The sequence below is a fragment of the Crotalus tigris genome, unplaced genomic scaffold (genome assembly GCF_016545835.1).
Source record: "Crotalus tigris isolate CLP2741 ecotype Arizona unplaced genomic scaffold, ASM1654583v1 scf7180000018127.1262416, whole genome shotgun sequence".
Lineage (NCBI taxonomy): Eukaryota > Metazoa > Chordata > Lepidosauria > Squamata > Viperidae > Crotalus > Crotalus tigris.
Window position 1 is genome coordinate 421426 of NW_024096838.1, and position 27580 is coordinate 449005.

The 27580-nt window shown below is 43.3% G+C and overlaps 1 protein-coding gene across 1 annotated transcript in view; it reads right to left on the reverse strand.

Moving 5' to 3' along the window:
• Positions 1-571: 571 nt before the first annotated feature.
• LOC120310155 (zinc finger protein 208-like) overlaps positions 572-27580 on the reverse strand; it is a 50938-nt gene continuing 23929 nt past the window's right edge. The window contains exons 11-17 of the mRNA XM_039348255.1: positions 25634-25763; positions 21922-23207; positions 12651-13091; positions 10388-10502; positions 10186-10265; positions 6252-6378; positions 572-4195 (exon numbers count right to left, since the gene is read on the reverse strand). Coding sequence (XP_039204189.1) covers positions 2349-4195; positions 6252-6378; positions 10186-10265; positions 10388-10502; positions 12651-13091; positions 21922-23207; positions 25634-25763 — 4026 coding nt within the window. The 3' untranslated portion in view covers positions 572-2348. The remainder of the gene's footprint in view (positions 4196-6251; positions 6379-10185; positions 10266-10387; positions 10503-12650; positions 13092-21921; positions 23208-25633; positions 25764-27580) is intronic.

The following is a 27580-nucleotide window of genomic DNA, read 5'->3' on the forward strand; positions in this document are numbered from 1 at the left end:
TCAGCGACTCTCTAAAAGAAGGTGAGCCGAGGTGGCGCAGCAGTTAGAGTGCAGTACTGCAGGCCACTTTAGCTGACTGTGTTCAGCAGGTCAGCGGTTCAAATCTCACCGGCTCAAGGTTGACTCAGCCTTCCATCCTTCCGGGGTAGGTAAAATGAGGACCCAGATTGTTGGGGGCAATGTAAATATATATATATATATATATATATATATATATATATATATATATATATATATATACACACATTGCTTACTGGTGTACACCGCTTAGAGAGTGCTTGCACTTAAAGCGGTATATAAATCTCATAAATAAATAAAATAAATGACCAGCTGTCTACAAGGAGTATAAATCCTTCCATTCCTCATTATCCAGTCAGAGCTGAAGAAGCTTCTTGGATGAGAAGCAAAATGTCTTCAAAGAAAAAAAAAGAAAGCATGGTTCTATCATGAAAAAGCACCTTTGGGACAACCATGATTGGGAGGACTGAGAATCTCCACAGAAACCAAACTCAAATCTTGTTTCTTTTGTGTGAAGTTGAGACTCAGGGTGGACAGTAGGAATGAGAAAGCATTTTTTCTATCAAAAGTTTTATTTATTTATTTATTTATGAACAGAAGATCTGTTCATCTTCAATGCACCTAGCAGGAACCAAAGGGCTGGAAGGGACCTCAGAGGTCTTCTAGTCCAACCCCCTGCTCAAAGCAGAAGACCTTATATCATTCCAGTCTATTGTTGAAAACCTCCAGTGATGGAGCATCCACAATTCCAGGAAACAAGCTGTTTCAAGTGTTCTCACTGTCAGGAAATGTCTCCTTACTTCTAGGTTGGATTCTCTTTAACGAGCTTCCACCCATTACTTCTTGTCTTGCCTCAGATACTATGGGGAATAAGTCAGTCCTCTCTTCTCTGTGACAGCCCCTCAAATACTGGAAGGCAGTTATCATGTCTCCGCAATCCTTCTTTTTGACAGGTTAGACGTAACATTCATCATACAATTTAGCCTCCAGACCCTTTGATCCATATTGCTCTCTTGATGATTCCTTCTCACAGCAACTGCTTTACTCTTTGAAAGATGAGGTGCGACTTGACCATCTTGCACTCTGTTCTGGATCAAAGAACTTTGGGATATCTATGGTTGTAACAGAATCACCATCGATGAGTTAAAATGAGACTGTCAACACTGCTACCATCGGATGTTTTTGCATTGACAAAAGATGGAAATGTAGCCATCTTTTACCTTTTGATTTTAGAGATAGATAATGCTGGGAGGGGGGATGTGAACGAGAGCCCAGCTAGATATAACAACACTAAACCTAGCGTGAGAAACAAGGTTATTGTAACCAGAGCTGATAAGGAATTGACGGGCTGGAGAACCGGAGAGGAGGCCCACGCTTCAAGTTAATTGGGGAATGTGATTTATGACTGTTAATTGGAGGAGGGAATTGTGCTTTGATACTATGTGCTCAGGGGAGGGGAATTCAATTTTTGGCTTTGATTATGCAATGCTGATATTATGCTACTCAAAATAAAGATTCTTTAAGGTAAATAATGCCTTAAAGTTCTTTTGAAGAGTTTCATCTGTCGGAACCATGACAGAGACCTTGCAATGTCTGAAAGAGGCCAACATCTAATAGCAACAATTCTTGCTTCCTGCTCAGTAGTCCTTGAGGTTAAAGTAGATTTGGGTTGCAAAACCAGAATGACCAACCCCCTGGCACAGCAAGATACAAAAAAATAAAATAAAATAAATCCTAATTTGTTGCTGGTATCTAGCAGTGACCTATGTCTATTATCCCAGATATAGCATTCTTCTTTTCAGATCCCTTTCTATACCCTGAGATATCATTGATTTAATTTTTCCTCTTTGCATTAAAAATAGTGTGCATATAGCAAACATTTTAGCAAAATGCAAATGTTGTTTACTTCTATGACAACCGGGAGTAGCATATATACCCAGTGTCTGTAAACTAATCTAAAAATAAACTTTAATTCCTATAAAAGCACCCATGAATATCAGTTACATTAATAAACTGCTGAACATGAAAATGTCTCAACCCTCTTCTCTCATGAAGAAATTATCCTTTTGCAGTTGGAATCTGAAGTAACAATATAAATGTTTGTTGAAGATGTCCATTCCATGTTAGCACTGAAGACTTCCTAATTTTTCATGCATGATTTTCTTTTGTCCATCACAATTCTTCTGTATTTTAGGACAATATTCCTTCGTATGAATTCTTTGCACTCAGCTCAAATTATCACCCCATTCTACATTTATAGACTTTGTTTTGGATTCTGACAAGAAATTAGGTCAAAACTCTAGTCAGAGTTCTTCCTGTACTCCAGGCAGTTATTTCTTTTTCAAGTGGGTCCTTCTTCTATGTGAAGTAAGGTTACTGCTAGTTTTGAATGTTTCCCCACACACCTTGCATTTGTAGGGTTCCTCCCCTGTGTGGCTCCTTTTGTGATAACAAAGAGCATTTTCCCAACGGAAACACTTTCCGCATTCCATGCATTTAAATGGTTTTGCGATTAAGTGGGTCCTTTCGTGGGAAATTAGGTCACATCCCTGACTAAAACTCTTTCCACATTCCGTACATTTATATGGTTTCTCTTCTGAATGGATCCTCATATGGAAAGAAAGTTTACTGCTCGTAATAAAGCTTTTCCCACATTTGGTGCATTGATATGGTTTTTCCCCTGTGTGAGTTCTTTTATGAGAAATAAGAACACTATTCCATTTAAAACTTTTCCCACACTCCATACATTTATAGGGTTTCTCTGTCCTGTGGACTTTTTTGTGAGAAGAAAGCTGAGAAAAGCTTTTCCCACATTCTGTGCATTTATATGGTTTTTCCCCTGTATGAATCCTTTTATGGGAAATGAGGTGGCTACTTTGACCGAACCTCTTTCCGCACTCCGTACATTTAAACGGTTTTTCTCCAGTGTGAGTTCTGTTATGACAAGTAAGGGTAGTGCTGTTGTTAAAGCTCTTTCCGCACTCCATGCACTTATATGGTTTCTCCTCTCTGTGCGTCTTTTCATGACGCACAAGCAATCCAGTTTCACGGAAATTCATTCCACATTCCATGCATTCATATGTTTCCTCTCCTATGTGGATTCTTTTATGGGATATAAGGGAGCTGTTTTTCTGGAATCCTTTCCCGCATTCCACGCATTTGTATGGTTTCTCTCCTTTATGGCTCCTTTTATGAGAAATTAGGCAAGCCCTCTGACTGAAACTTATTCCACACTGTGTGCATTTATGTTTTTCCTTTGAGTGAATTCTTCTGTGGGTAGAAAGGCTACTGCTTGTATTGAAGCTCTTCCCACACTCCGTGCATTGATATGGCTTCTCTCCCGTGTGTATCCTTTGATGGGAAACCAGACAATGTTTCCACCGGAAGCTTCTTCCACACACAGTGCATTTATATGATTTCTCTTCTGTATGGATCTTTTGATGAGACCTAAGGGAACAATTCTGACTAAAGCTCTTTCCACATTCCGCACATTTATATGGCTTCTCTCCTGTATGGATCCTTTTATGGGAAGCAAGGTCACAGCGCCTCCGGAAAGTGTTACCACATTCCATGCATTTATAAGGCTTCTCTCCGCTGTGGATCCTTCTGTGATAATTAAGGTGACTACTCTGAGAAAAGTTCTTTCCACACTCCGTGCATTTGTAAGGTTTTTCCCCACTGTGGATTCTTTTGTGAGAAGTAAGATGGCTTTTTTGACTAAAGCTCTTCCCACACTCCAGGCATTGATATGGTTTCTCCCCTGCATGCATCCTTCTATGGGACCTAAGATACTGGCTCCATTTGAAGCATTTTCCACACTCCATGCATTGGTATGGCTTTTCTCCTGCTCTTCTTCTTTCAGCTAAAGAAATAGTTCTTCTGTGATACTTTCTATTGTCCAACAATGCACCACCTTCTCCTTTAGTGTAAGTCCTGTAGTTTTTATTAACAACTAATGTGTCTTTGAATGTTTCCCTTCTTTTCCCTAAAGTCTTTTCTTGACTTCTTCCTTTCCAAGGTTGTTGAAGAACATCTTGAATCTGAATACAATGGAGATTGGATTTTTTTCTCCCCGGCTTTTTGGACTGGTTTTTCTCTTTTTTAAGTCTTTCTTCCTTTTTCTGATCGATCTCTTGAAATGGTTCCTTGCAACTGTCATTCTCCTGCCCATGAACTCCTTGAGAAGAAAAAAGAAAAATTGGACAAAGCTAAGGGAAAGAAAAAAATATATATATCAAAGAACGTCACTGAATTCCCCCCTAAGATTTTGTTGACTTACTGAGATAATAATAATAATAAAATTTATTCATTGTGGACATCTGATGGGATTATTACAATTTCAGGAATATAAAGATACATGGTCAATATGCCGATGTAGTTTCTCTTGAAGGAACACCTTCAAAAGTCAATTTCTGTTAAATAGCAAAGCCTATCCAAGTAAATAATTTCTATTTTACATGGACGAGAGAACTTTGAATTTTTTAAAAGTCTTTTCCCCCAGAAAATAGAAGTTTATTTATTTTAACTGAAGAGGAAATCTGTGCCCTTATCATTTTTCCCTCAGCAAATTAATTTTCTTCATATCTTAACAGAGGTCAGATATAAAGTAGTGAGGAATCAAAAGATATATTTCTTTTCTTAAGGACGTCCAGAGGGATAATTTGAGCAGAGCCAATCATATTTCATTCCCTATCCATATTTTCCTACTTCTCCTCTGCCATCGTCTCCTCCCCATTGCAACCACTGCATTGCAGTCAAGTAGTTTATCTATTAATATTATCTATTAACTTAAAGCCACATCTCCACATAGGTGCTCCACATATTTCACCCAGAATCTAGAGCAGTGGTTCTCAACCTGTGCGTCGGGACCCCATTTGGGGTCGAACGACCATTTCACGGGGGTCGCCAAACAAGGCTGTCTGCCATTTTTTCCCCCTTTTCTTTGGCCATGCCCCTGGCACCCGGTGATGTATAAGTGGTTGGGGGTCAGCACAACATGGGGAACTGTATTATGGGGTCGCGGCATTAGAAAGGTGAGAACCACTGATCTAGAGACACTGGATTACAGAAGAAAATGTCAAAAAGAAGAAAACATTGTAATCCATTGTTTCTCAACTGTGGCAACTTTAAGCTGTGTGCCTTGTTGGCTGGGGAACTCTGGGAATTGAAGTCCGCACAGCTTCTTAAATTTATTTAACAAATTTATATGCCGTTCATCTCGCAGTTGCCAAATAACAATTTTTAGAAAACATCTCTGGTTCATAGGACAAGCAAGTAGCTTCCTATCCTATACAAGAAGTGACTGCGAAGGTCGGAAGTCAGATCACTGGGTTCATAATCTAAAATGAAGCACTGAGAAAGTAAAAAAAAATATATTCTTGAAGGGGAATATCTGAAGTATGAGATAACAAATGACAACATGACGGATCTAAGGAAGTAGCTGTTAATTTTGTCCCAAAGGTGCTTTGTCAGGAGGCAACTGGACTTTCTTATTTTAATTTGAAGACCTTTCGATTCTCATCCAAGAAGCTTCTTCAGCTCTGACTAGGTCAGTGGTTCTCAACCTGTGGGTCAGAACCCCATTTGGGATCGAACGACCATTTCATGGGGGTCGCCAAACAATGCAGTCTGCCATCTTTTCCCCCCTTTTCCTTAGCTGTGCTACTCTCTTTTATTCTATTGGCTTTTGAAAGTCAATAGAATAGACTCTCTTGAGCCCGCCAAAAGTCCCATTCTACAAACGGTGCTGCACCAGTTGAGTAGTCCTCGACTTACGACCGGTTGAGTAGTCCTCGACTTACGACCGGTTGGGGGTCGCGGCATTAAAAAGGTTGAGAACCACTGGACTAGATGGTGGGAAATGGAAGGACTTATACTCCTCGCAGACAGCTGGTCGTTTGCATTCTTTTAGAGAGCTGATGGGGCCATTTGGAGGTTTACCTATGTCTTCAGGGTCACCTGAGTAATGCAAATGTGTGTGGAGCCTTCTTGGCTGCAAGATGTCTTCAAAGAAAAATAAGGAAGTCCAGTTGCCTCCTGAAAAAGCACCTTTGGGACAACCATGACCTGGATGACTGAGAATCTCCATAGACATTTAGCTGTTAATTTCTTCCCTTGCTTGGAGAAGATAGGATTAACTCCTTCCTGTATACAGGAGATGAGATCTGGTTGGGGAGAAATATTTGGCTAACTCTGTCTTCTCCATGTTTGAAGGCTGAGTAGGGGACTCTTACCCAGAGAGGCCACATTCTGAGAATTCTCCAGCATGACTTCCTCATGGAGGGCTTTCTGGTGGGCATCCATCTGAGACCATTCCTCCTCAGAAAAATACACCGCCACATCCTCGAAGGACACGAGACCCTGAACAAGGAAACAAATTTCTCTATTAACAGACAAGGGAGGATTTAGAAGTTCACAAATCCTATAAGGGGACATCTGCAATGAGTGAAAGATGAGGATGTAACATCCTATGTAAGAAAATGGGCCAAGTTCAAAGGCTCTCACTGAAGGCTATAAAAAAAGATGTTGAGACTCTAGAAAAAGTGCAGAGAAGAGCAACAAAAATGATTAGGGGACTGGGGGCTAAAACATATAAAGAATGGTTGCTGGAATTGGGCATGTCTAGTTTAATGAAGTTTAAACTTAGTTTAATGAAAAGAAGAACTAGGAGTAGCATGATAGCAGTGGTCCAATCTCTCAGGGGCTGCCCCAAAGAAGAGGGGGTCAAGCTATTCTCCAAAGCACCCAAGGGCAGGGCAAGAAGCAATGGATGGAAACTAATCAAGGAGAGAAGCAACGCAGAACTAAGGAGAAACTTCCTGACAGAACAATTAACCAGTGGAACATCCTGCCTCCAGAAGCTGTGAATGCTCCAACCCTGGAAGTTTTTAAGAAAAGACTGGACAGCCATTTGTCCGAAATGGTGTAGGGTTTCCTGCCTGAGCAGGGGATTGGACTAGAAGATCTACAAGGTCTCTTCCAACTATGTTATACTATTCTATTCTAAGGTGAGGGCCAATCGTATCTCCACAGGGATGATGTATCACAGGGAGGAAGCCTATCACAGAGAAGGCCCTTCTTCTTGATCCTATCAGATGGACCTCCATAAGAGGGGGGAACCAGAACGTTCCCTACCTCACCGCTCTGGAGGGTCAGGTAGATGTAACAGGAAGAGACGGTCTTTTAGATAACCTGATCCCAAGCTACGTACAGCTTTAAAGGTGACAACCAGCACCTTGAATTGCACCTGGAAGCAAATTGGCAGCCCATTCAGCTCCCACAGTAGGAATGACACATATGTACACCTGGGTCTGCACAAAACCATGTGGGCCGCTGCATTTTGGATCAACGTGAGCCTCCGGATGCTTTTCAAGGGCAATCTTATGTACAACACATTGCAATGGTCCTGATGGGAGGTCACTAGGGCTTGAGTGATTGTGAGCAAGGATTGTTGAACACATATTCCTGGTTCTTTTTTTCAGTGTTTTAAAAATAACGATGGCAAACCACCTTTTGCACAAGATAAAAGTTCTGGATTTCTGGGAAAACATGAATTCAATTTTCTCTTTAAGAATCTCTCAGCATAGGTATTTTCTTTCCTGATTTCCACAGTAACCTTGAGACTTGAGTTATGATGAGCTTATGATTTCAACTTTACCCGTTTTTTTTTAATTAAAAAAGTTTTTTATTTTTCATTTATTCATACAAAATACAATTAACCATTGGTACCGCCTGCCCATTCCCCCCAGGCTGCGTCCACCCTCTCTAAACCTTCCCTACTTCCCTCCTCTTTCTCTCCTCCCCTCCTATTCTCTTCCCCTCCCCATCTCCTCTAACCATCCTACTTCCTCCCTACTCCTTCCTCCCCTCTCATCCCTCTCACACACATGAACGCAGCATAGGGCAAATGCCCAAGCATTTGCCATAACTATATTATCATTACCCACCCACTCACCCACCCACCCACCCACCCTCAACCCTCCCCCCTCGCTTCCCAGAGCAGAATACAGGGTTATTATTAAGAAAGGAAGAAACAATAATAAAAAAAGAAAAAAGAAAAAAAGAGAAAAGAAAATAAAAGAGAAAAAAAACATCATACTTAACCTTTAACTCCCTTAAATTAAGTCATATAAACAAATCTCTACAACAGTTACTATAAAATTTACTTATAAAATAAATGAAACTTTATAGTCCCATATTTTTTCTGAATATAATCTATCCATCTTCTCCATACAATAATATATTTTTCTTGTGTATGATCCTTCAAATAAGCAGAAATTTTTGCCATTTCTGCAAAGTTAGAGACTTTAAATATCCATTCTTCTAAAGTAGGCAACGAGTCCTTCTTCCAATACGAGCCTACTAATAACCTTGCTGCAGTTAATAAATTCAACATTAAAGTAGTTTCTTTGTCATTTAAATCCACAAAGATACCCAATAGGAATAATTGAGGGGTGAACTTTATCTTCCTTTTAAAAATCTTTTGAATGTTCCACCAAATCATAATCCAAAAAGCCTTTACCTTTTTACAATTCCACCAAACATGAAAATATGTCGAACTTTACCCGTTTTGTGTGCTTAGGACCTGCCGTGCTAAATGTGGAGCCACAGAACAATTAAACCCTCAATTTCCCATTTCATGTGATTGAAATAGTCTACACAGAAGTCCAGAAATCTTGATAGGGTCCCTTGTCTACCTCAAAGCTGCTTTTTCAAAAGGCATCTGGACTTCATTTTTCCTTGAAGACGTTTCGCTTCTCATCCAAGAAGCTTCTTCAGTTCTGACAGAAATTTCTTGGATGAGAAGCGAAACGTCTTCAAGGGGGGGGGGGGGAAAAAAAGTCCAGTGGTCTTTTGAAAAAGCACCGGTGGGACCACCATGACCTGGATGACTGAGAATCTCCATAGATGTCCTGTCTGCCACCATTTGGAGGCAGAGTTTGGTAGAAGTCTCCAATCGGGTTATGGATAGAGAAAAATTTACTCTCTTCTCTTCAAAGTGCTTTTTTTTTTAATACCATATATGCCGGCGTACAAGGCGATCCGGCGTATAAGACGACCCCCGTCTTTGGCACCGATTTTAGCGCTCGCGGAAGTCGCCTTATACGCCGGCATATACAGTACTAAGAGCATGCAGAAGGAGCAAAGAAACTTGCAAGGGGTTCACCTGAAAACAAATCCTGTAGTAGCCAAGCAGCAGATCTTTTCATAACAATTCAGCTTGAGCGGGGGTTGGACTAGATCAGGGGTAGGCAACCTTGGCTCTTTTATGACTCGTGGACTTCAGGCTCAGGAATTCTGGGAGTTGAAGTCCACGAGTCATAAAAGAGCCAAGGTTGCCTACCCCCAGACTAGATGTCCAAGATTCCTTCCAACTTTATCTATGGAGGTTCTCAGTCATCCAGGTCATGGTTGAAACAGGGGTTTGATGGAAGGGTCAAAGAGGCCATCTATGTCAAAATTCAACAGCCCTCTCTCAACAGACTGGGAGGGATATGACACCATTTCCAGTCTATAGTCCTTTGAGCAGTTCCAAGAAGCCTGCACACCCATTTGACCCTGAGGACACAGATAAACCTCCAAATGGCCTCAACGACTCTCTAAATCAGTGGTTCTCAACCTTTTTAATGCCGCGACCTCCAACCAGTCGTAAGTCGAGGACTACTTAACTGGTCATAAGTCAAGGACTACTCAACTGGTGCAGCACTGTTTGCAGAATGGGACTTTTGGCGGGCTCAGCAGGGCAGAGACAGCCTGGACAATTCCTATTGGCTTTGGAAAGCCAATAGAATTAGACTCTATTCAAGAGAGTCTAATCTATTGGCTTTCAAAAGCCAATAGAATAAAAGAGAGTAGCACAGCTAAGGAAAAGGGGAAAAAAAATGGCGGACTGCGTTGTTTGGCGACCCCCGTGAAATGGTCGTTCGACCCCAAATGGGGTCCCGACCCACAGGTTGAGAACCACTGCTCTAAAAGAAGGCAAATGACCAGCTGTCTGCAAGGAGTATAAAGCCTTCCGTTCCCCACCATCAAGCCAGAGCTGAAGAAGCTTCTTGGCTGAGAAGCGAAATGTTTTCAAGAGAAAAAAACGCAAGAAAGTCAGGTTTCCTTTTGGAGCGGCACCTATGGGATACGGTCCCTTTCATCTCCTGAGATTTGTTCTGCTACCTGAGCTGTGGGCTCAGCCCTGCTTTCGGTTCCAGCAGAAGAAGATGGCCGCATGAATACAAATGAGGTGGTTCTGTTCCCTGTGAAGGAGACAAAAGCAATAAAGGAAGGATTTTTAAAAACCTAACAAATAAAATAAGGAAAGAGATTATTCCCAAGGGGAGCCAGGACGTTCACATTGCTTGGAAGGACCCTCTCTTACCTTCTGAAGTGCCCCGATATGGATCTTCTTTTGAAAAGTGTCCGAGAAGCAGATCCTTAGAGGAAACTTCTCTTTCTAGATTTTCAGGGATGACAGCCCAGGGGGACTCCTGCTGCTGAAAAGGAAGAAAGGAGAAAAAGAAATTGAAGATAGGAGAAAAAGGAAAAGAGGGTTAAATGGACCAACAGAGAAGAAGTAATGGATATTTCTCAATCCACAATGCTTCTATACCAGTGGTTCTCAACCGGTGGGTCGGGACCCCATTTGGGGTCGAACGACCATTTCACGGGGGTCGCCAAACAACGCAGTCCGCCATTTTTTCCCCCTTTTCCTTAGCTGTGCTACTCCCTTTTATTCTATTGGCTTTTGAAAGCCAATAGAATAGACTCTCTTGAATAGAGTCTAATTCTATTGGCTTTCAAAAGCCAATAGGAATTGTCCAGGCTGTCTCTACCCTGCTGAGCCCGCCAAAAGTCCCATTCTGCAAATGGTGCTGCACCAGTTGAATAGTCCTCGTCTTACGACCAGTTGAGTAGTCCTCGACTTACGATTGGTTGGGGGTCACGGCATTAAAAAGGTTGAGAACCAATGTTCTATACTTTATATCAGGGTATCAAGCTGGTGGCCCACGGGCCGGACCTGTCACCGCACCCACCCCATTGCCGGCAATGGGGAAAAAGCTCCGATACGTCACGCGATGTCACGAGTTCAACATGTCTGCTTTATCTCCATCAGTGGAGATGGAAACTAAGAAGGGAACCGTTGCCCCAAATGGAAGAAATGAACGATCGGCCGTAAGAGTTTATTTATTGTTACATTTTTAAAATCATCCATCAGCTGAAGTTTTTGTGGCAGTTTACAGTAGAAGAGAAACACGGGTGTTCTTAATGTTTAAAAGGCCAGAAATCCTTACCACAGAAACATAGAAAACTGAGGTCTTTGGAGATTCTCAGTCATCCAGGTCATAGTTGTCCCAAAGATGCTTTTTCACGAGGCAACTGGACTTTCTTTTTTTCTCTTTGAAGACGTTTCGCTTCTCATCCAAGAAGCTTCTTTAGCTCTGACCGGATGGTGGGGAATGGAAGGATTCATTCTCCTTGCAGATAGCTGGTCATTTGCATTCTTTTAGAGCAGTGGTTCTCAACCTTTTTAATGCCGCGACCTCCAACCGGTTGTAAGTCGAGGACTACTCAACCAGTCGTAAGTCGAGGACTACTCAACTGGTGCAGCACCGTTTGCAGAATGGGACTTTTGACGGGCTCAGCAGGGCAGAGACAGCCTGGACAATTTCTATTGGCTTTTGAAAGCCAATAGTATTAGACTCTATTCAAGAGAGTCTATTCTATTGGCTTTCAAAAGCCAATAGAATAAAAGGGAGTAGCACAGCTAAGGAAAAGGGGGAAAAAATGGCGGACTGCGACGTTTGGCGACCCCCGTGAAATGGTCGTTTCGACCCCAAATGGGGTCCCGACCCACGGGTTGAGAACCACTGTTTTAGAGAGTTGTTGAGGCTACTTAGAGGTTTGTTGTAAACCACCAAGTGGCCTCAACGACTCTCTAAACGAATGCAAATGACCAGCTGTCTGCAAGGAGTATAAATCCTTCTATTCAGCACCATCCAATCAGACCTGATGAAACTTCTTGGATGAGAAGAGAAACATCTTCAAAGAAAAACAAGGCGGTCCAGTTGCCTTGTGAAAAAGCATCTTCGGGATGGAAAACTGATGGCGGAAGAAGACCTAGTGGTCCATGGAGCTTGCCTTTTAAGTGGTATGTATGCATGTAAATATATATATAGGTATGTATGAATGTGTTTATGTTAGTTGATAGAAATATGTTTTTCCCAAGCACGTTTAATGATTATATGGGTAATCCTTGATTTACAATAGTTCATTTAACAACTGTTCATAGTTACAACGGCACTACAATAAGAGACGTATGACTGTTTTTTCACACCTGATCAAAATTTGGCAACTGGCTCGCATTTACGACGATGATTGCAGTGTCCCGGGGTCACGTGATCCCCTTCTGCGACCTTCCGACAAGCAAAAATCAATGGGGGAATCCAGATTCACTTTAACAATCTTGTTACTCACTTAACAATTACAGCAAGAAAGTGATAAAATGGGGCAAAACCCACTTAACAAATGACTCGCTTAGCAACAGACATTTCAAGCTCAATTGTGGTGGTAAGTTGAAGACTGCCTGTATATCGTTTCTCCTATTTGGACCCATCTTGAGATTCCAAGATGAAGACGTCTACCTGCAGGTTTTCCTGCTGCTTCTTCTCCACCTGGGCCATGAGGAAGCCTTCCGCCAGGGCCACCGCTTGGGAGCTGGTCTCTGCTCCACACTCCCGCACCCAGCTCCCCATCTCAGGGGGCAGGAGGGCCAGGAAATGCTTTAGGACCACCAGGTCCAGCATCTGCGCCTTGGTGTTCCTTTCTGGCTGCATCCATGCATGGCAGACTTGGTGGAATCGGTTGCAAAGTCCTCGGGGATACTCAGCCTCCTGGTATTGGAGCCTTCTGAAGTTGCAGGGCTGAACTTCTGAAGGGAGGATGGTTTCCTCCTCCAGGATCTTCTGTCCAGTGCTTGCCCAGATGTCCCCACAGTCCCCAAGCTGAATGGCAGAAGGACCTTTTCCAGTTGCCTCCCTTGCTAACAGTTGTGTCTCCATCTTCCTCTGTTCTCCAACACGGCTTTAAATGGGGCTGCAGATCTTGTCACTCTCTCGTTCATGAGATATTTTTGTATCTAGGCAAGGAGACCACGTGCTTCTGACCTATACATCTGCAACGGAAAAGCACAGAGAATGTAACAAGTGATATTTTAATCTTTTAACATCTCCCTGCAAAAAGTCAGAAGAAGGATTCTTTTGAGCTGGAATAGGGACTGCATTAGGAAGATGGATGTGATTTTATCTGCTAATGTTTTTATCTGCTGTATTTTTTATAATGGATGATTTCAATGTCTTTCAATGTTTTTATGTCGTAAGCTGCCCAGTGCCATTTGTTACAAGATGGGCAGCAAATAAATTTCATAAACAAATAATACAATAACACTTAGACTTATATACTGCTTCGCAGTGCTTTACAACTCTAATTTACAGTCACAGAGTCAGCATATTACCTCCAACAATATTTTACCGATCTCGGAAAGATGGAAGGCTGAGTCTACCTTGAGCCGGTGAGAATCAAACTGCTGGCAGTAGGCTGAATTAGCCTGCAATACTGCATTCTAACCAGTGCGCCACCACGGCTCTTCAAATAAATATGATGGGGTCAAAATATGAATCATCTCAATACAGGTAGTCCTTCTTTAATGAGCACAAGTGATACCGTAACTCCGCCATTAAGTGAAGCAGTTGCTAAGGAAAACAGATGCTCTTATCCCAGCTTTCCTTTGCTTTACAGACCTGTGAAGGATGCAAATGCGAGGACTGCTCACAAAGTTACTTCTTCATCCCTGTTCAGCAGTCATATCCATGGATTTGGGATATGGCTGCAGCTTTCTCTTCCTCACAGTCGGTGCAATTGTAGCATTTCCTTTGCAAGAGAACAGATGTTGAGACTTTGGAGAAAAGTGCACAGAAGAGCAACTAAGATGATTAAAGGCCTGGAGGCTAAAACATATGAAGAACGGTTGCAGAAATTGGTATGGCCAATCTAGAGAAAAGAAGGATTAGGGATGACATAATGGCAGTATTCTACTATTTGAGGGGCTGCCAAAAAGAAGAGGGGATCAACTTTTTCAAAGCACCAAAGGGCAGGACAAGAAGCAACGGAGGGAAACTGATCAAGGAGAGAAGCAACCTGGAATTAAGGAGAAACTTCCTAACAGTGGGAACAATGAACCAGTGGAACAGAAGTTGCCTTCAGAAGTTGTGCGTACTTCATCACTGGAGGTTTTTAAGAAGAGATTGCACAGCCACTCGCCTGAAATGATATATGGTCTCCTGCTTGAGCAGTTGGACTAGAAGATTAGGCAAGAAAAACCAAATGCACAGGTATAGTATAGGGGGTACCTTGCTCAATAGTAGTAACTGTGAGAGGGACCTCGGAGTCCTAGTGGATAATCCCTTAAATAGGAGCCAGCCGTGTGCTGCAGCTGCTAAAAAGGCCGACACAGTGCTAGGCTGCATTAACAGAGGGATAGAATCCCTCTTTACAATGCCTTGGTGAGGCCACACTTGGAATACTGCATCCAGTTTTGGTCACCGCGATGTAAAAAAGATGTTGAGACTCTAGAAAGAGTACAGAGAAGAGCAACAAAGATGATTAAGGGACTGGAGGCTAAAACATATAAGCAACGGCTGCTGGAATTGGGTATGTCTAGTTTAAAGAAGAGAAGGACGAGGGGGAACATGATAGCAGTTTTCCAATATCTCAGGGGTTGCCACAAAGAAGAGGGAGTCAAGCTATTCCCCAAAGCACCTGAAGGCAGGACAAGAAGCAATGGATGGAAACTAATCAAGGAGAGAAGCAACCTAGAACTAAGGAGAAATTTCCTGACAGTGAGAACAATTAACCAGTGGAACAACCTGCCTCCAGAAGCGGTGAACGCTCCAACACTGGAAGTTTTTAAGAAGAGACTGGACAGCCCTTTGTCCGAAATGGTATAGGGTTCTTGCCTGAGTAGGGGATTGGACTAGATGACCTCCAAGGTCCCTTCCAACTTTATCATTATTATTATTACATATGAAGAACAGTTACACAATTACAGCAATCAGCCAATGGAATAGCTTGCCTCAGAGGTTGTGGATGTTCCATCACTAATGGCTCTCAAAAGAGATTGGATAATCATTTGTCTGAAATGACTGAACAGGGGGTTGGACTAGATGACCTCCAAGGTCCCTTCCAACTTTATTATTATTATTATTATTATTATTATTATTATTATTATTATTATTATTATTATTAAGACCTCCAAGGTCCTTTCCGTCTCTATTCTGACTGACGTATTGATGAAGTGGTTGCTAAGCGAAACGGACTGTGCTGATGTTCTTATCCCAGCTTTCCTTTGCTTTACAGACCTGTGAAGGATGCAAATGTGAGGACTGGCCACAAAGTTACCATGTTAGCAGTCACATCCATGGATTTGGGACACGGATGCAGTTTTCTCATTCTCAGCCTGGGTGCAATTTTTAGCATTTCCTCTGGAAGGGAACAGATCTTCAGCCACTTCTTTGAAATGGTATACGGTCTCCTGCCTGAGCAGGGGGCTGGACTAGAAGCCCTCCAAGGTCCCTTCCAATCTATTATTCTGAGGAGGAGGAGGAGGAGGGGAGAGGAGTCTCCTGCTTCAGCAGGGGGCTGGACTAGAAGACCTCCAAGGTCCCTTCCAATCTATTATTCTGAGGAGAAGGAGGGGAGAGGAGTCTCCTGCTTCAGCAGGGGGCTGGACTAGAAGACCTCCAAGGTCCCTTCCAATCTATTATTCGGAGGAGGGGGGGAGAGGAGTCTCCTGCTTCAGCAGGGGGCTGGACTAGAAGACCTCCAAGGTCCCTTCCAATCTATTATTCTGAGGAAAAGGAGGGGAGGAGTCTCCTGCTTCAGCAGGGGGCTGGACTAGAAGACCTCCAAGGTCCCTTCCAATCTATTATTCGGAGGAGGAGGAGGAGGGGGGAGAGGGGTCTCCTGCTTGAGCAGGGGGCTGGACTAGAAGACCTCCAAGGTCCCTTCCAATCTATTATTCTGAGGAGGAGGAGGGGAGGAGTCTCCTGCTTCAGCAGGGGGCTGGACTAGAAGACCTCCAAGGTCCCTTCCAATCTATTCTGATTGATTGATTGGCACCAGGGGGGCTCCTGGGGTCCTCCCTCCAAGCAGCCAGACTAAGCCAGGCATTTTGCCTGAATGCAGCCTCCTTTGCTACGAAACGTCCAGTCTCCCTGCTGCAATTCTGCAATCGCTTCCTCTCCGCGCAGGTTTCCCCCATCCATGCATGCAATGGGGCGGCAGGGGAACATGGGACCCCGGGCTTCCCTCCCCCTCCTCTTCCCCGGGACTCAGCACTTGGGAGGGGGAGAGATCGCACCCTCTCCGTCTCCAGCGCGACGTGATCCCCCTTCCCGCGTGGAAAGCTTCCCCCCACTCACCGCGATTCCCCGTCCTTGCCAAACTTTCCTCGCAGCCGCGTTCGCCTCCCTGCGGGACAAAAGCGGTTAAAACGAGCGAGCGCAGCGTCCTAGAGAGGCCACGCTTTGGCGGACGTCGCTCCGCCTCTGGGCTGGGCGTGTGACCCTCGGACGGTCCAAGCAGCTGCGCCCTGGGTAAAGATGGAGGGTCGGGCAGCCTCCGAGCTTCGGGAGGGAGCGGAGCATGCGCAAGAGACCCGCTGGTGGACTTAAGCAGGAAATGGCGTCCCCAGACGGGAATAGGAGCTTAGGAAGGCGGGTGGGGGAGCAATCCCGTGTCCCATGTTCCCCTGCCACCCTTTTTCCACGCTCAAGCCAGGCAATGGGGCTCTGCTCATCTGAATACGGAGGCCTTCTTGGGTTGGGGAAGGGATGCAGATGGGGCGAAATGTCCTCTTAAGGTCCACCTTCTGAGTCCTGGGAAGCGGGTAGCCCGGGACCCATGTTGCACTGCCACCCTCTTTCATGCATTGGGGGGGGGGGGAAGCAAAGCCCAGATCCATCACTTTGCTCCCAAGAAGGAAGTGGAGGAGATCTGGGTGGAGGGAAGACCCTCTTAACCCCCAATTCCTGGGAAAGGACTGCCTGGTTTATTGGTTCCGATATTGCATTTAAGGGGGACACTGACAATGGGATTTTTGAGGGTGGAGGTTCCTTCTTGTGGATTAGTTTCTGAATTTTTTTGTTGACCAGGAATCCCATGATAGCTTTGATGGTTGCCTCAGAATGCCTTTAGGGCAGTGGTTCTCAACCTTTTTAATGCCGTGGCCCCCAACTAGTCGTAAGTTGAGGACTACTCAACTGGTCGTAAGTCGACGACTGCTCAACTAGTGCAGCACCGTTTGCAGAATGGGACTTTTGGCGGGCTCAGCAGGGCAGAGATAGCCTGGACAATTCCAATTGGCTTTTGAAAGCCAATAGAATTAGACTCTATTCAAGAGAGTCTCTTCTATTGGCTTTCAAAAGCCAATAGAATAAAAGGGAGTAGCACAGCTAAGGAAAAGGGGGAAAAAATGGCGGACTGCGTTGTTTGGTGACCCCCGTGAAAGGGTCGTTCGACCCCAAATGGGGTCCCGACCCACAGGTTGAGAACCACTGCTTTACAGTCATGGAAAGATCAGAAATGAGGAGGTGATAAGCCGCCTGGGAAAGCCAAGGGAAATCATCAAAACAATTAAAAAACGAAAATTAGAATATTTCGGACATGTAATGCGACACCCAGAAAAATAGGGCACACTCCATTTAAACCTTCAGGGAAAGACTGAAGGCAAATGAGGTCCAGGCAGAAGAAGAATATCATGGCTTCAAAATCTAAGGGACTGGTTTGGACAAAACTCAGCAGCACTTTTTCGTGCGGCTGCTGATAAAAACAGGATCACCAACATGATTGCCAATGTCCGATAATGGATTTGGCACAAGTGTAAGAACGTCCTAGCTGCGCTTCACAAAAGCCAAGAGACAGGAACGTTGCAGCATTCAACAAGTTTAATACACTATGTTGAAACGAAGTTAGCATTGGAAGGGACCTCCTTCCAGTGCCCTAAATACACCACACCACCACGCCCATAGTACACACCCCAATTACTACTCGTAATTAGATTCCACCCGCGCCGTGCCCAATAACCTCCCGTGATTAAACTCCATCCGCACCACGCCCAATCCCAGCTAATACTCACACCCCATTAATACATTGATTCCAAATGCTGCGCTTTCGCTGTTCTCATTCCAACCGTAATAGTAACCCCAACAGAATTAATACCATTCCGCCCTACTACCCAGTTCCCTGTTCCAGTGTCCATGCTTGTCAGACCCAGCGACCTCAGCCCTATCAGCAACAAACAACATCTAGTCAAATCGGCCCCTCTCGCTCCCTATCATGGCGTAGCAACCAGCCGGGTGTTCCTGCCGATGTCAGATGGTCACATGACCGCTCGGCTGCCGGTCCGGGAATCCCAGCACCAACTCCGTAGCTGTGATGGCGGTGCAGCACACGGAGCCACCGGACCCGACTGGGAGCACATGGACCGTCCACTGTTTTCCGACCTGGCGATGGGCTATCGGAAGGTGGGTAGCACGCTGGGTCTGACAACAACAAGAAGAAGGAATGTCCCTGAGGTACCACCCAATGTCCTTGGCATCCCACAAGGAAGGTGGTTGACTATTGGAATCCTAGCGGATGATCATTTAACATGAACCAGCAGTGTGTGGCTAGCAGGCAAAAAAGCTAATACAAATACAATCTTTGATTGTATAAACAGGCATAGAATCAAAATCATGTGTATTAGTACCGCTTTATAAAGCCTTAGTAAGAACGCATCTGCATCCAGTTTTGCTCACATTACAAAAAAGATGTTGAGACTTTGGGAAAAGTACAAAGAAGAGCAACTAAGATGACTAAAGGCCTGGAGACTAAAACATGAAGAAGGGCTGCAGGATTTGAGTTTGGCTAGTCTAGAGAAAAGAAGGACTAGGCGGGGGGGGGGAGACATTCTCCAGAGCACCCAAGGGTAGGACAAGAAGCAATGGATGGTTATATAAAAGTTAATAATTTTATACATTTTGTTTCTCGCTTGTGGCATTTCAACCCAGACCAGGGAGTCTTAATTCAACCCAAAGGATCACCGGGCAAACAGAAAGAATCCTGGGTGGAGGTTTGGCCTCTCTTAGGATATTGCAGAGTATCATTTTAATGGCACCTCTGTTGCAATCATAGACATCACAAGGGCTCCCTGCAATAGGGAATGCAAGACAGTCCACTATGCCACATTTAACCATCTTTTGGGGACAAATCTACCTCAGTAAAACTCTACTTTTGCCCCAAATCCTGCATCCTTTAAAATAGTCTTCCCTGTGGAATCCTACCTCATTTGCCTTTAGTGCATTCTGAATGCTGCAGATGACCATCTTTTAAAATGCCTGGAGGCATGGGCAAGTATACAACAATAAAGCTGGAATTCCAAAGATGCTTTTTCACAAGGCAACTGGACTTTCTCCTTTTTCCTTCAAAGACATTTTGCTTCTCATCCAAGAAGCTTTTTCAGCTCTGATTGGATGGTGGGGAATGGAAGGATTTATACTCCTTGCAGACAGCTGGTCATTTGCATCCTTTTAGAGTCATTGAGGCCACTTGGAGGTTTATTTGTGTCCTCAGGGTCACCTGAGTAGTACAAACGGGGTGTGGAGCCTTTTTGGAACCGCTAAAAGGACTATAGACTGGAGATAGATGATGTCGTATCCCTCCCCTCTATTGAGAGAGATCTGTTCAATGACATGGATGGCCTCTTTGACCCCCTCTTTCAAATCCATCTTTCAACCATGACCTGGATGACTGAGAATCTCCATAGACAAATAAAGGAACCTTGGACATCTAGTCCAACCCCTGCTCAAGCAGAATTGTTATGAAAAGATCTGCTGCTTGGCTACAAGATTTGTTTTCCGTCATACCCTTGTAAGTTTATGGAGATTCTCAGTCAAAGAGGCCATATATGTCAAAACTGAACTCACAACAGAGGGGGAAGGATATGACGTCATTTATCTTCAGTCTACAACACAGATAAACCTCCAAGTGGCCTCAGTGACTCTAAAAGGATGCAAATGGCCAGCTGTCTGCAAGGAGTATAAATCCTTCCATTCCCCACTATCCAGTCAGAGCTGAAGAAGCTTCTTGGATGAGAAGCGAAACGTCTTCAAAGAAAAACAAGGAAGTTCAGTTGCCTGGTGAAAAAGCATCTTTATGAGCTTTTCCCTATTGTGCATGCTCTTGGTATTAAAAAAAAAAAAAAGCATTTTAAAGAGAAGGGAGTAAATTTTTCTCTATCCAAAACCAGATTGGAGACTTCTGCCAATCTTTGCTCCCAAATGGTGGCAAATTAACATGGAGTCTGATATCACCTTTAAAACTATCCAACTTTATTAGGACATCAGCTTCATTAGGACAGAACAGATTCATCATTAACAGGACTTGTAAAAGAAAATTGGGGGGGGGGGATATCAGCCTTCCTGCTCAGATGAGACTAAGTCAGAACTTTAGCCATGCCTCCCTCTGGGAGTGTCTTCCCAGTTATTGATGAGGCAAAGCACCAATGACGAAGTCTGACGCAATGGCTCCACTAATATGACACCTGCCTAGACCGACCTTAAGGGTGTTCAGGTAAGACAACGCCCCTTCTCCAGCATGATGAGTGTAGAATCCACCAGTGGGTAATCTCAGCCTTCCTGCTCAGATGAGACTAAGCCAGACCTTTAGCCATGCCTCCCTCTGGGAGTGTCTTCCCAGTTATTGACTTAGTCTCAGCTCAGTAGGACGCAATTTAGATTGGCACCTCAGTTAGTCTAAGTTAATTTCTTTTTGGATAAGATTGTAATGTAACTGAGTTTTCTTTAGTATTGTAGCTCTTCTAAATTGATTCCAAATTGCTTGTTAGTTTAGATTGGCTTTTAGGATTAATAAAAAAAAACCTCATAGCTGTGGATTAGGCCTCTCAGGCTTTAACAAGCCTCGTAGGCTCCAGACGAGCCGAAATCAGGCCGTTTTCAAGTGGCTTCAACTCCGTTCTAGCTGATTGGCGCACAATATACACAATATACAAAGCAATATCATGATTTACAAGGGTTTAGCCTTGCAAGCTCTGTTAATTCAAGCTTAGGCTCTGCCTGGGGGCTGAGTTCACACAATACAAAATCACATGGAGCAGAAATATCTGTAAATATTTATTCATTTTACTGCCTAATTACATTTTTCTGTTATTAGGCAGCTAAATGAGTAAGATTTAAAGACATTTCTGCTCCATGTGATTTTGTACTAATTAGTACCTTAGTACCTTTTAATACTAGATGTTGAGACTCTAGAAAGAGTACCAAGAAGAGCAACAAAGATGATTAGGGGACTGGAGACTAAAGCATATAAGGAACGGTTGCTGGAATTGGGTATGTCTCGTTTAATGAAGAGAAGGACGAGGGGGGACGGGATAGCAGTGTTCCAATATCTCAGGGACTGCCACAAAGAAGAGGGAGTCAAGCTATTTTCCAAAGCGCCTGAAGGCAGGACAAGAAGAGAGAAGCAACCTAGAACTAAGGAGAAATTTCCTGACAGAATAATCAGTGGAACAACCTGCCTCCAGAAGTTGCGAATTCTCCAACACTGGAAGTTTTTAAAGAAGAGATTGGACAACCATTTGTCTGAAATGGTATAGGGTTTCCTGCCTGAGCAGGAAACTAGACCTCCAAGGTCCCTTCCAACTCTATTATTTTTGTTATTGTTTTTGTTATTATTATTATTGTTTAATCCTTATTCTCTTGTGTATCAGAAAGAAACTCATGAGAAATTTAAGGCACAAACCCTCCAAGGTTTGAAAGATTGAGTATGTATGAACTGAAGCAAATAAATCTAGTATTTCTATGGATTAGGAGCCCAGTGGATCCTTTTATGAGAAGTAAGGTGACTCTCCTGGTGGAATTCCTTTCCACACATCATGCATCTATATGGTTTCTCTCGCATGTGGATCCTGTAATGTGAATTAAGGTTACTACTATTCGCGAAGCTCCTCCCACACTCCGTACATCTGTAGGGTTTCTCCCCTGTGTGGATCCTTTTATGGGAAGTAAGGGATCCATTTTCACGGAATGTCCTTCCACATTCCAGGCATTTGTATGGTTTTTCACCCGTGTGGATCCTTTTATGGGAAGTAAGGGATCCATTTTCACGGAATGTCTTTCCGCATTCCAGACATTTATATGGCTTTTCCCCTGTGTGGATTGTTTTGTGAGAAAAGAGATTACTTCTCTGACTGAAGCTTTTTCCACACTCCAGGCATTTATAGGGATTCTCTCCCATGTGGATACTCTTATGGGAAGTAAGGCATCTAATTTCCTGGAAACATTTTCCACACTCCAAGCATTTATAGGGTTTCCCTCCTGTATGGATCCTTTTATGGCATGTAAGGAAAGTGTTCTCGCTGAATCTTTTTCCACACACTGTGCATTTGTATGGTTTCTCACCTGTGTGGACCCTTTTGTGGGAAATAAGCCGACAATTCCACCTGAAATTCTTTCCGCACTCCATGCACTTATAGGGTTTCTCAGCTGTGTGGATCCTTTTGTGGCATGCAAGGATACTGTTCTCAGTGAATCTCTTTCCACATTCTGTGCATTTGTATGGTTTCTCACCTGTGTGGATCCTTTTGTGGGAAATAAGCTGACTATTACACCTGAAATTCTTTCCACATTCCATGCACTTATAGGGTTTCTCACCTGTGTGGATCCTTTTGTGGGAAATAAGCCGACAATTCCACCTGAAATTCTTTCCACATTCCATGCACTTATAGGGTTTATCTCCCATACTGTCCCTTCCAGCTAAGGGAAGAATAAGGGTCCCACTGCAACCGTTTTCACCCTCTTTGTATCCATATTGTTGCGTAGAATGAGTTTTGTAATGTTTCTTTATATCTGATTTCTCTTTGAATTTTTTCACTCTGTTCCCCAAATATTCTTTGTTTTGTTGTTGCGCAGCAAAATTATTTCCACTCCTAACAGGCTGGAAAACTAAGCTTTCCTTATTTCCATGTTTTGATACATTTCTTCGGCAATATTTTGTTCCCTTCTGATTTGCGATTTGTTCTGCTCCCTTCACGGATTGGATTGTCTGGAGTGTTATCTCACAAGTCTTGTTCCGCTGCTCATTCAATCCTTAAAAGAAGAAGAAAGCAAGTTATGGCAAGGTACAAAAAAATAAAGTTTAAAGAATAAGAAGTGACTCTAAACATCCAGCTGGGAAGGTTGACCAAGACTAAGCAGCTTTTCGGAAGTCTGTTGTACTGATCAACATAAAAGACAATCTAAAGTTTATTGAATGCTGACTTTTGATAAAGATTATATCTATATAGGATCCATTGATTCTAACAGAAGAGAATCTATGCAGCACAGTTTAACTATGGCGTCCTTGGTGCTCTCTGAGGTTAGTAGTTTGTTGCATATGTTTATTACCCAACTAGTTAACTAGCTGTGATGCCGTTACCTAGTTAGGTAATGAAACATCTGCAACCAAACCATCAAGCTCAGAAAGCACCAAAAACTCCATGGATCATTGATCTTAAACCAAAAGCATATCAATGTTGTTACATTTTTTCCCCCTTCATTAATCAATTTTCCTTCCTTACATATTGCTATCAATTCTCAGCAACGTTCGTCTTCAAAGTCTTTTGGAAAGAAAGAAGGCATCAAGACCATCCAATTCTCTGGGAAAATACTATTGGTAATCCTTGACTTATGTCTGTAGCTTGCTGCAGTTGTAAGTCAAGATATCACATGACTGGTTTCCTGCCTGAGCAGGGGGTTGGACTAGATGACCTCCAAGGTCCCTTCCAAATATTATTATTGTTGTTGTTGTTGTTGTACCCAATTTTTCAGCAGCTTTTGCAACATTCACATAGACATGTTAAACAGCAATCCAAGAATAGCTCAAATGTTAGAATGTTTAGAACTGAGATTCTGTGAAATAGGAACTGTTTATTCCATGGAGGTCTGAAGGAGCAAACAAAAGTGTTCCTCCAGAAAGATTCACTGTTGATGAGGTAAAAGCATGTAACATCTTTTATGAGTCCCCAAATTGCATAGAAGTATTACATTTTCCTCTGGCAGAACAAGAGAAATAGAAAAAGGCTATGGATAAATAAATGTTGTCTACGCAAAAATATAAAGCTTTCACCTCAATGAGGTTATCAGAGGGACAAAAAGCTGTTGGGTGCAGATGGGTGTACAAAAAAAAAACTTTTGATGAATGATGAAATACAATATAAAGCAAGGTTAGTTGCTCAAGACCTACACAACAACATTGGTTAGGAATTAAAAGAATTCCTATTCTATTCTATTCTATTCTATTCTATTCTATTCTATTCTATTCTATTCTATTCTATTCTATTTTCTATTCTTTCCATATTCTACTCTACTCTACTCTACTCTACTCTACTCTACTCTACTCTACTCTACTCTACTCTATTCCATTCCATTCCATATTTTCTATTTCTATTTCTATTCTATTCTATTCTTTCCATATTCTACTCTACTCTACTCTATTCTATTCCATTCCATATTTTCTATTTCTATTTCTATTCTATTCTATTCTATTCTATTCTATTCTATTCTATTCTATTCCATTCCATTCCATTCCTATCCTATCCTATCTTATCCTATCCTGATCTTCTCTTCTCTCCTCTCTTATCCTCTCCTCTCCTCCTCTTCTCTTCATTCTTACTCTTATATTATTTAGTAGCTGGAGCAGTGGGGTTGGGCAGTGAGCCAGAATGCAGTTATATTTGATTCATTGGAGAGTGCTGGCTCCGGCGTGAGGTAATCTGTTCCGTGATTGGTTGCTGTGAGCGTGGAGGGGAAGTTTCCCTTTTCCCCCCGCCTTTTTCTTCTGTGCTCTATGTGCTCTGCAATTTACCTCATGGTGCTCCTGATTGCTTGACTATCTTGTCTGCTGTATAGATGTAAAATATATTTATTTTATATAAAACTGCAAGTTCCTGTCAGGGTCTCTGACTTCATTTGTACACCTGCTGTGCAATTCCTTGATCCTAACCTAATCATAAGAAAGGCTGAGTGCCAAAGAATTGAGGCCTTTGAACTCTGGTGCTGGAGAAGACTCCTGCGAGTCCCCTGGACTGCAAGGCGATCAAACTGGTCAGTCCTAGAAGAGATCAACCCCGACTGCTCTTTAGAAGGCCAGATCCTGAAGTTGAAACTCAAATACTTTGGCCACCTAATGAGAAGGAAGGACTCACTGGAGAAGAGCCTAATGCTGGGAAAGATGGAGGGCAAGAGAAGAAGGGGACGACGGAGAATGAGATGGCTGGATGGAGTCACGGAAGCAGTAGGCGTGAGCTTAAATGGACTCCAGAAGATGGTAGAGGACAGGAAGGCCTGGAGGAACGTTGTCCATGGGGTCGCGATGGATCGGACACGACTTCGCAACTAACAACAACAACAACAAACCTAAGCTACTGGCTTTGTCTCTTCCTAGGAGCAGAGCTATCTTTTACAGAGAAATAGCAAAATTCATCATATGACAAACGTCTCCTCTAAGTATCTGAGGGCCCAGCAGAGGTCCTTACCCAGAGAGGCCACATTCTGGGAATTCTCCTGCATGACTTCTCTATGAAGGGCTTTTTGGTAGGAATCCAGCTGAGACCATTCCTCCTCAGAAAAATGCACCGCCACTTCCTCGAAGGACACAAAACTCTCCTGAACAAGGAAAAACAGGAACATGTTAACAAACAGCTCAAGGAACTACTTGCCAACTCTCTTCCTTTGCTGACCAATCTTTAAAGCAGAGATCTCTGCACATGGGTGTTTCTAAAGGATGCAAAATATTTTATGAGGAAAGTGGCACGGAAGGCAGGCGTTGATCGATAAAACATTTGTGGCAAGGCTAAGAAACTTCACTGTTTTGTGGTGAAGAGGATGGGACTTCTGATGACGGCTAAATTAACTTCCTTGGTTAGAGTAAAAAGAACCCCTATGTTTAAGTTGCTCTTGGTAAATACACATTTATATTTAAAAAATACATTTTACTATTTCCGAAGGATTTTCAGTGACCTTCAGGGAAAAAATAATAATTATTCTGGATTGCCTCCAAATCCAGGCTGACCACTTCTCAGTGGCCACTTTTCCTGATCATTTGCTATTTTGATTTACGCAGACGGCTGTCTCAAATGCAGGACTCTGAGCGATTTGCAACCATTCAGAGTTGCTGAAGGATGTGCTGAAACATTTCTGTGTGACATTTTAGGCAGAGATAAATGCTCAAACCAATTAGATGTAAAAGAAAGAAATTTGGTGCTCGTGTACTTATTTTGAAGTCTCCACCGGGATTAGGTTTAACAACAACAACAAAAAAATATCTTCAGGGCACTCCTTTATGTATCAGATAAAAAAATCAAAATCAATCTTCATTATGGTCAGAAACAAGCATTTTTACTATATGTTTTTTCTTACGATCCTGTAGGCCAGTGGTGGCGAACCTATGGCACGGGTGCCAGAGACGGCACTCGGAGCCCTCTCTGTGGGCACACATACCGTTGCCCCAGCCTTGCCTACCCCCATGACCCTCTTCTCACCAGCAGTCCTCCTGGAGAAGAGTCAACCCCGAGTGTGGCCCACGTGGAACAGTGCAGCCCAGGACATGGCAGCCAGGCAGTGTAGACAAGACTCTGCCCTCACGGCCCATTGTGCACAGTTGATGCTGCGAGGCACAGGCAGAGGGCATGGCTGCCATGGCGCTGGGTGGGCCCTGAAGGTGTTGAGTGATCTGCGGTGGGCTCTGGAGGCAGTGAGTGGCCCTGTGGGCAGGCAGGATGGGGGCAGAGCGGGAGCGGGGTAGGAGGTAGAGCAGGGGGCAGGGCCAGTTTTTGGGCACTTGGGTCTCTAAAAGGTTCGCCATCACTGCTGTAGATCTTTAATTGGAAGTAGAGTGGGGGCAACTGGATGGAGCTGAGAGTTTACTGGCCGGATCCCCTTTCTGATGCCTGCATGGAGTGCACAGCAGATATTTTTCTTTGCGCCCTAAGAGAGAAACAACTGCTGCTATCTAGGATTGAACTCTTAACCTTCCGAGTGGGAGGTGAGTGTCTTCACCACTAGACCACCACACCGCTCTTTTACAAAATAATATTAAGTGATAAATTTAAGTAATGCCCCCAGTGCTAGCAGGAAATAAACTGTGATTGAACACATAAACAAATGATTGAAATACCGAACAAGGAATCTATGGCAAAAACGTCGGAACCATATAAACCAAAGTTAGAACATTAATGAGCAAGATCAAAGACATTAAATGAAGAATTTCAAAATCAAAAGCAATGATGTGTATTACAGCCAAATAGGGTAATGGGGTCATGTGTAAAGGAAGGGGGAAAAAAAACCAAAGCCCTAACCTTTTTGGTACATGCATCACATGTGGGCTATGATACCTTATCAGGGATTAACGCTCTTTCTCTCAACAGCTACACAAAATTGCCTCGGTAGCTTCTAGACCAGTGGTTCTCAACCTTTTTAATGCC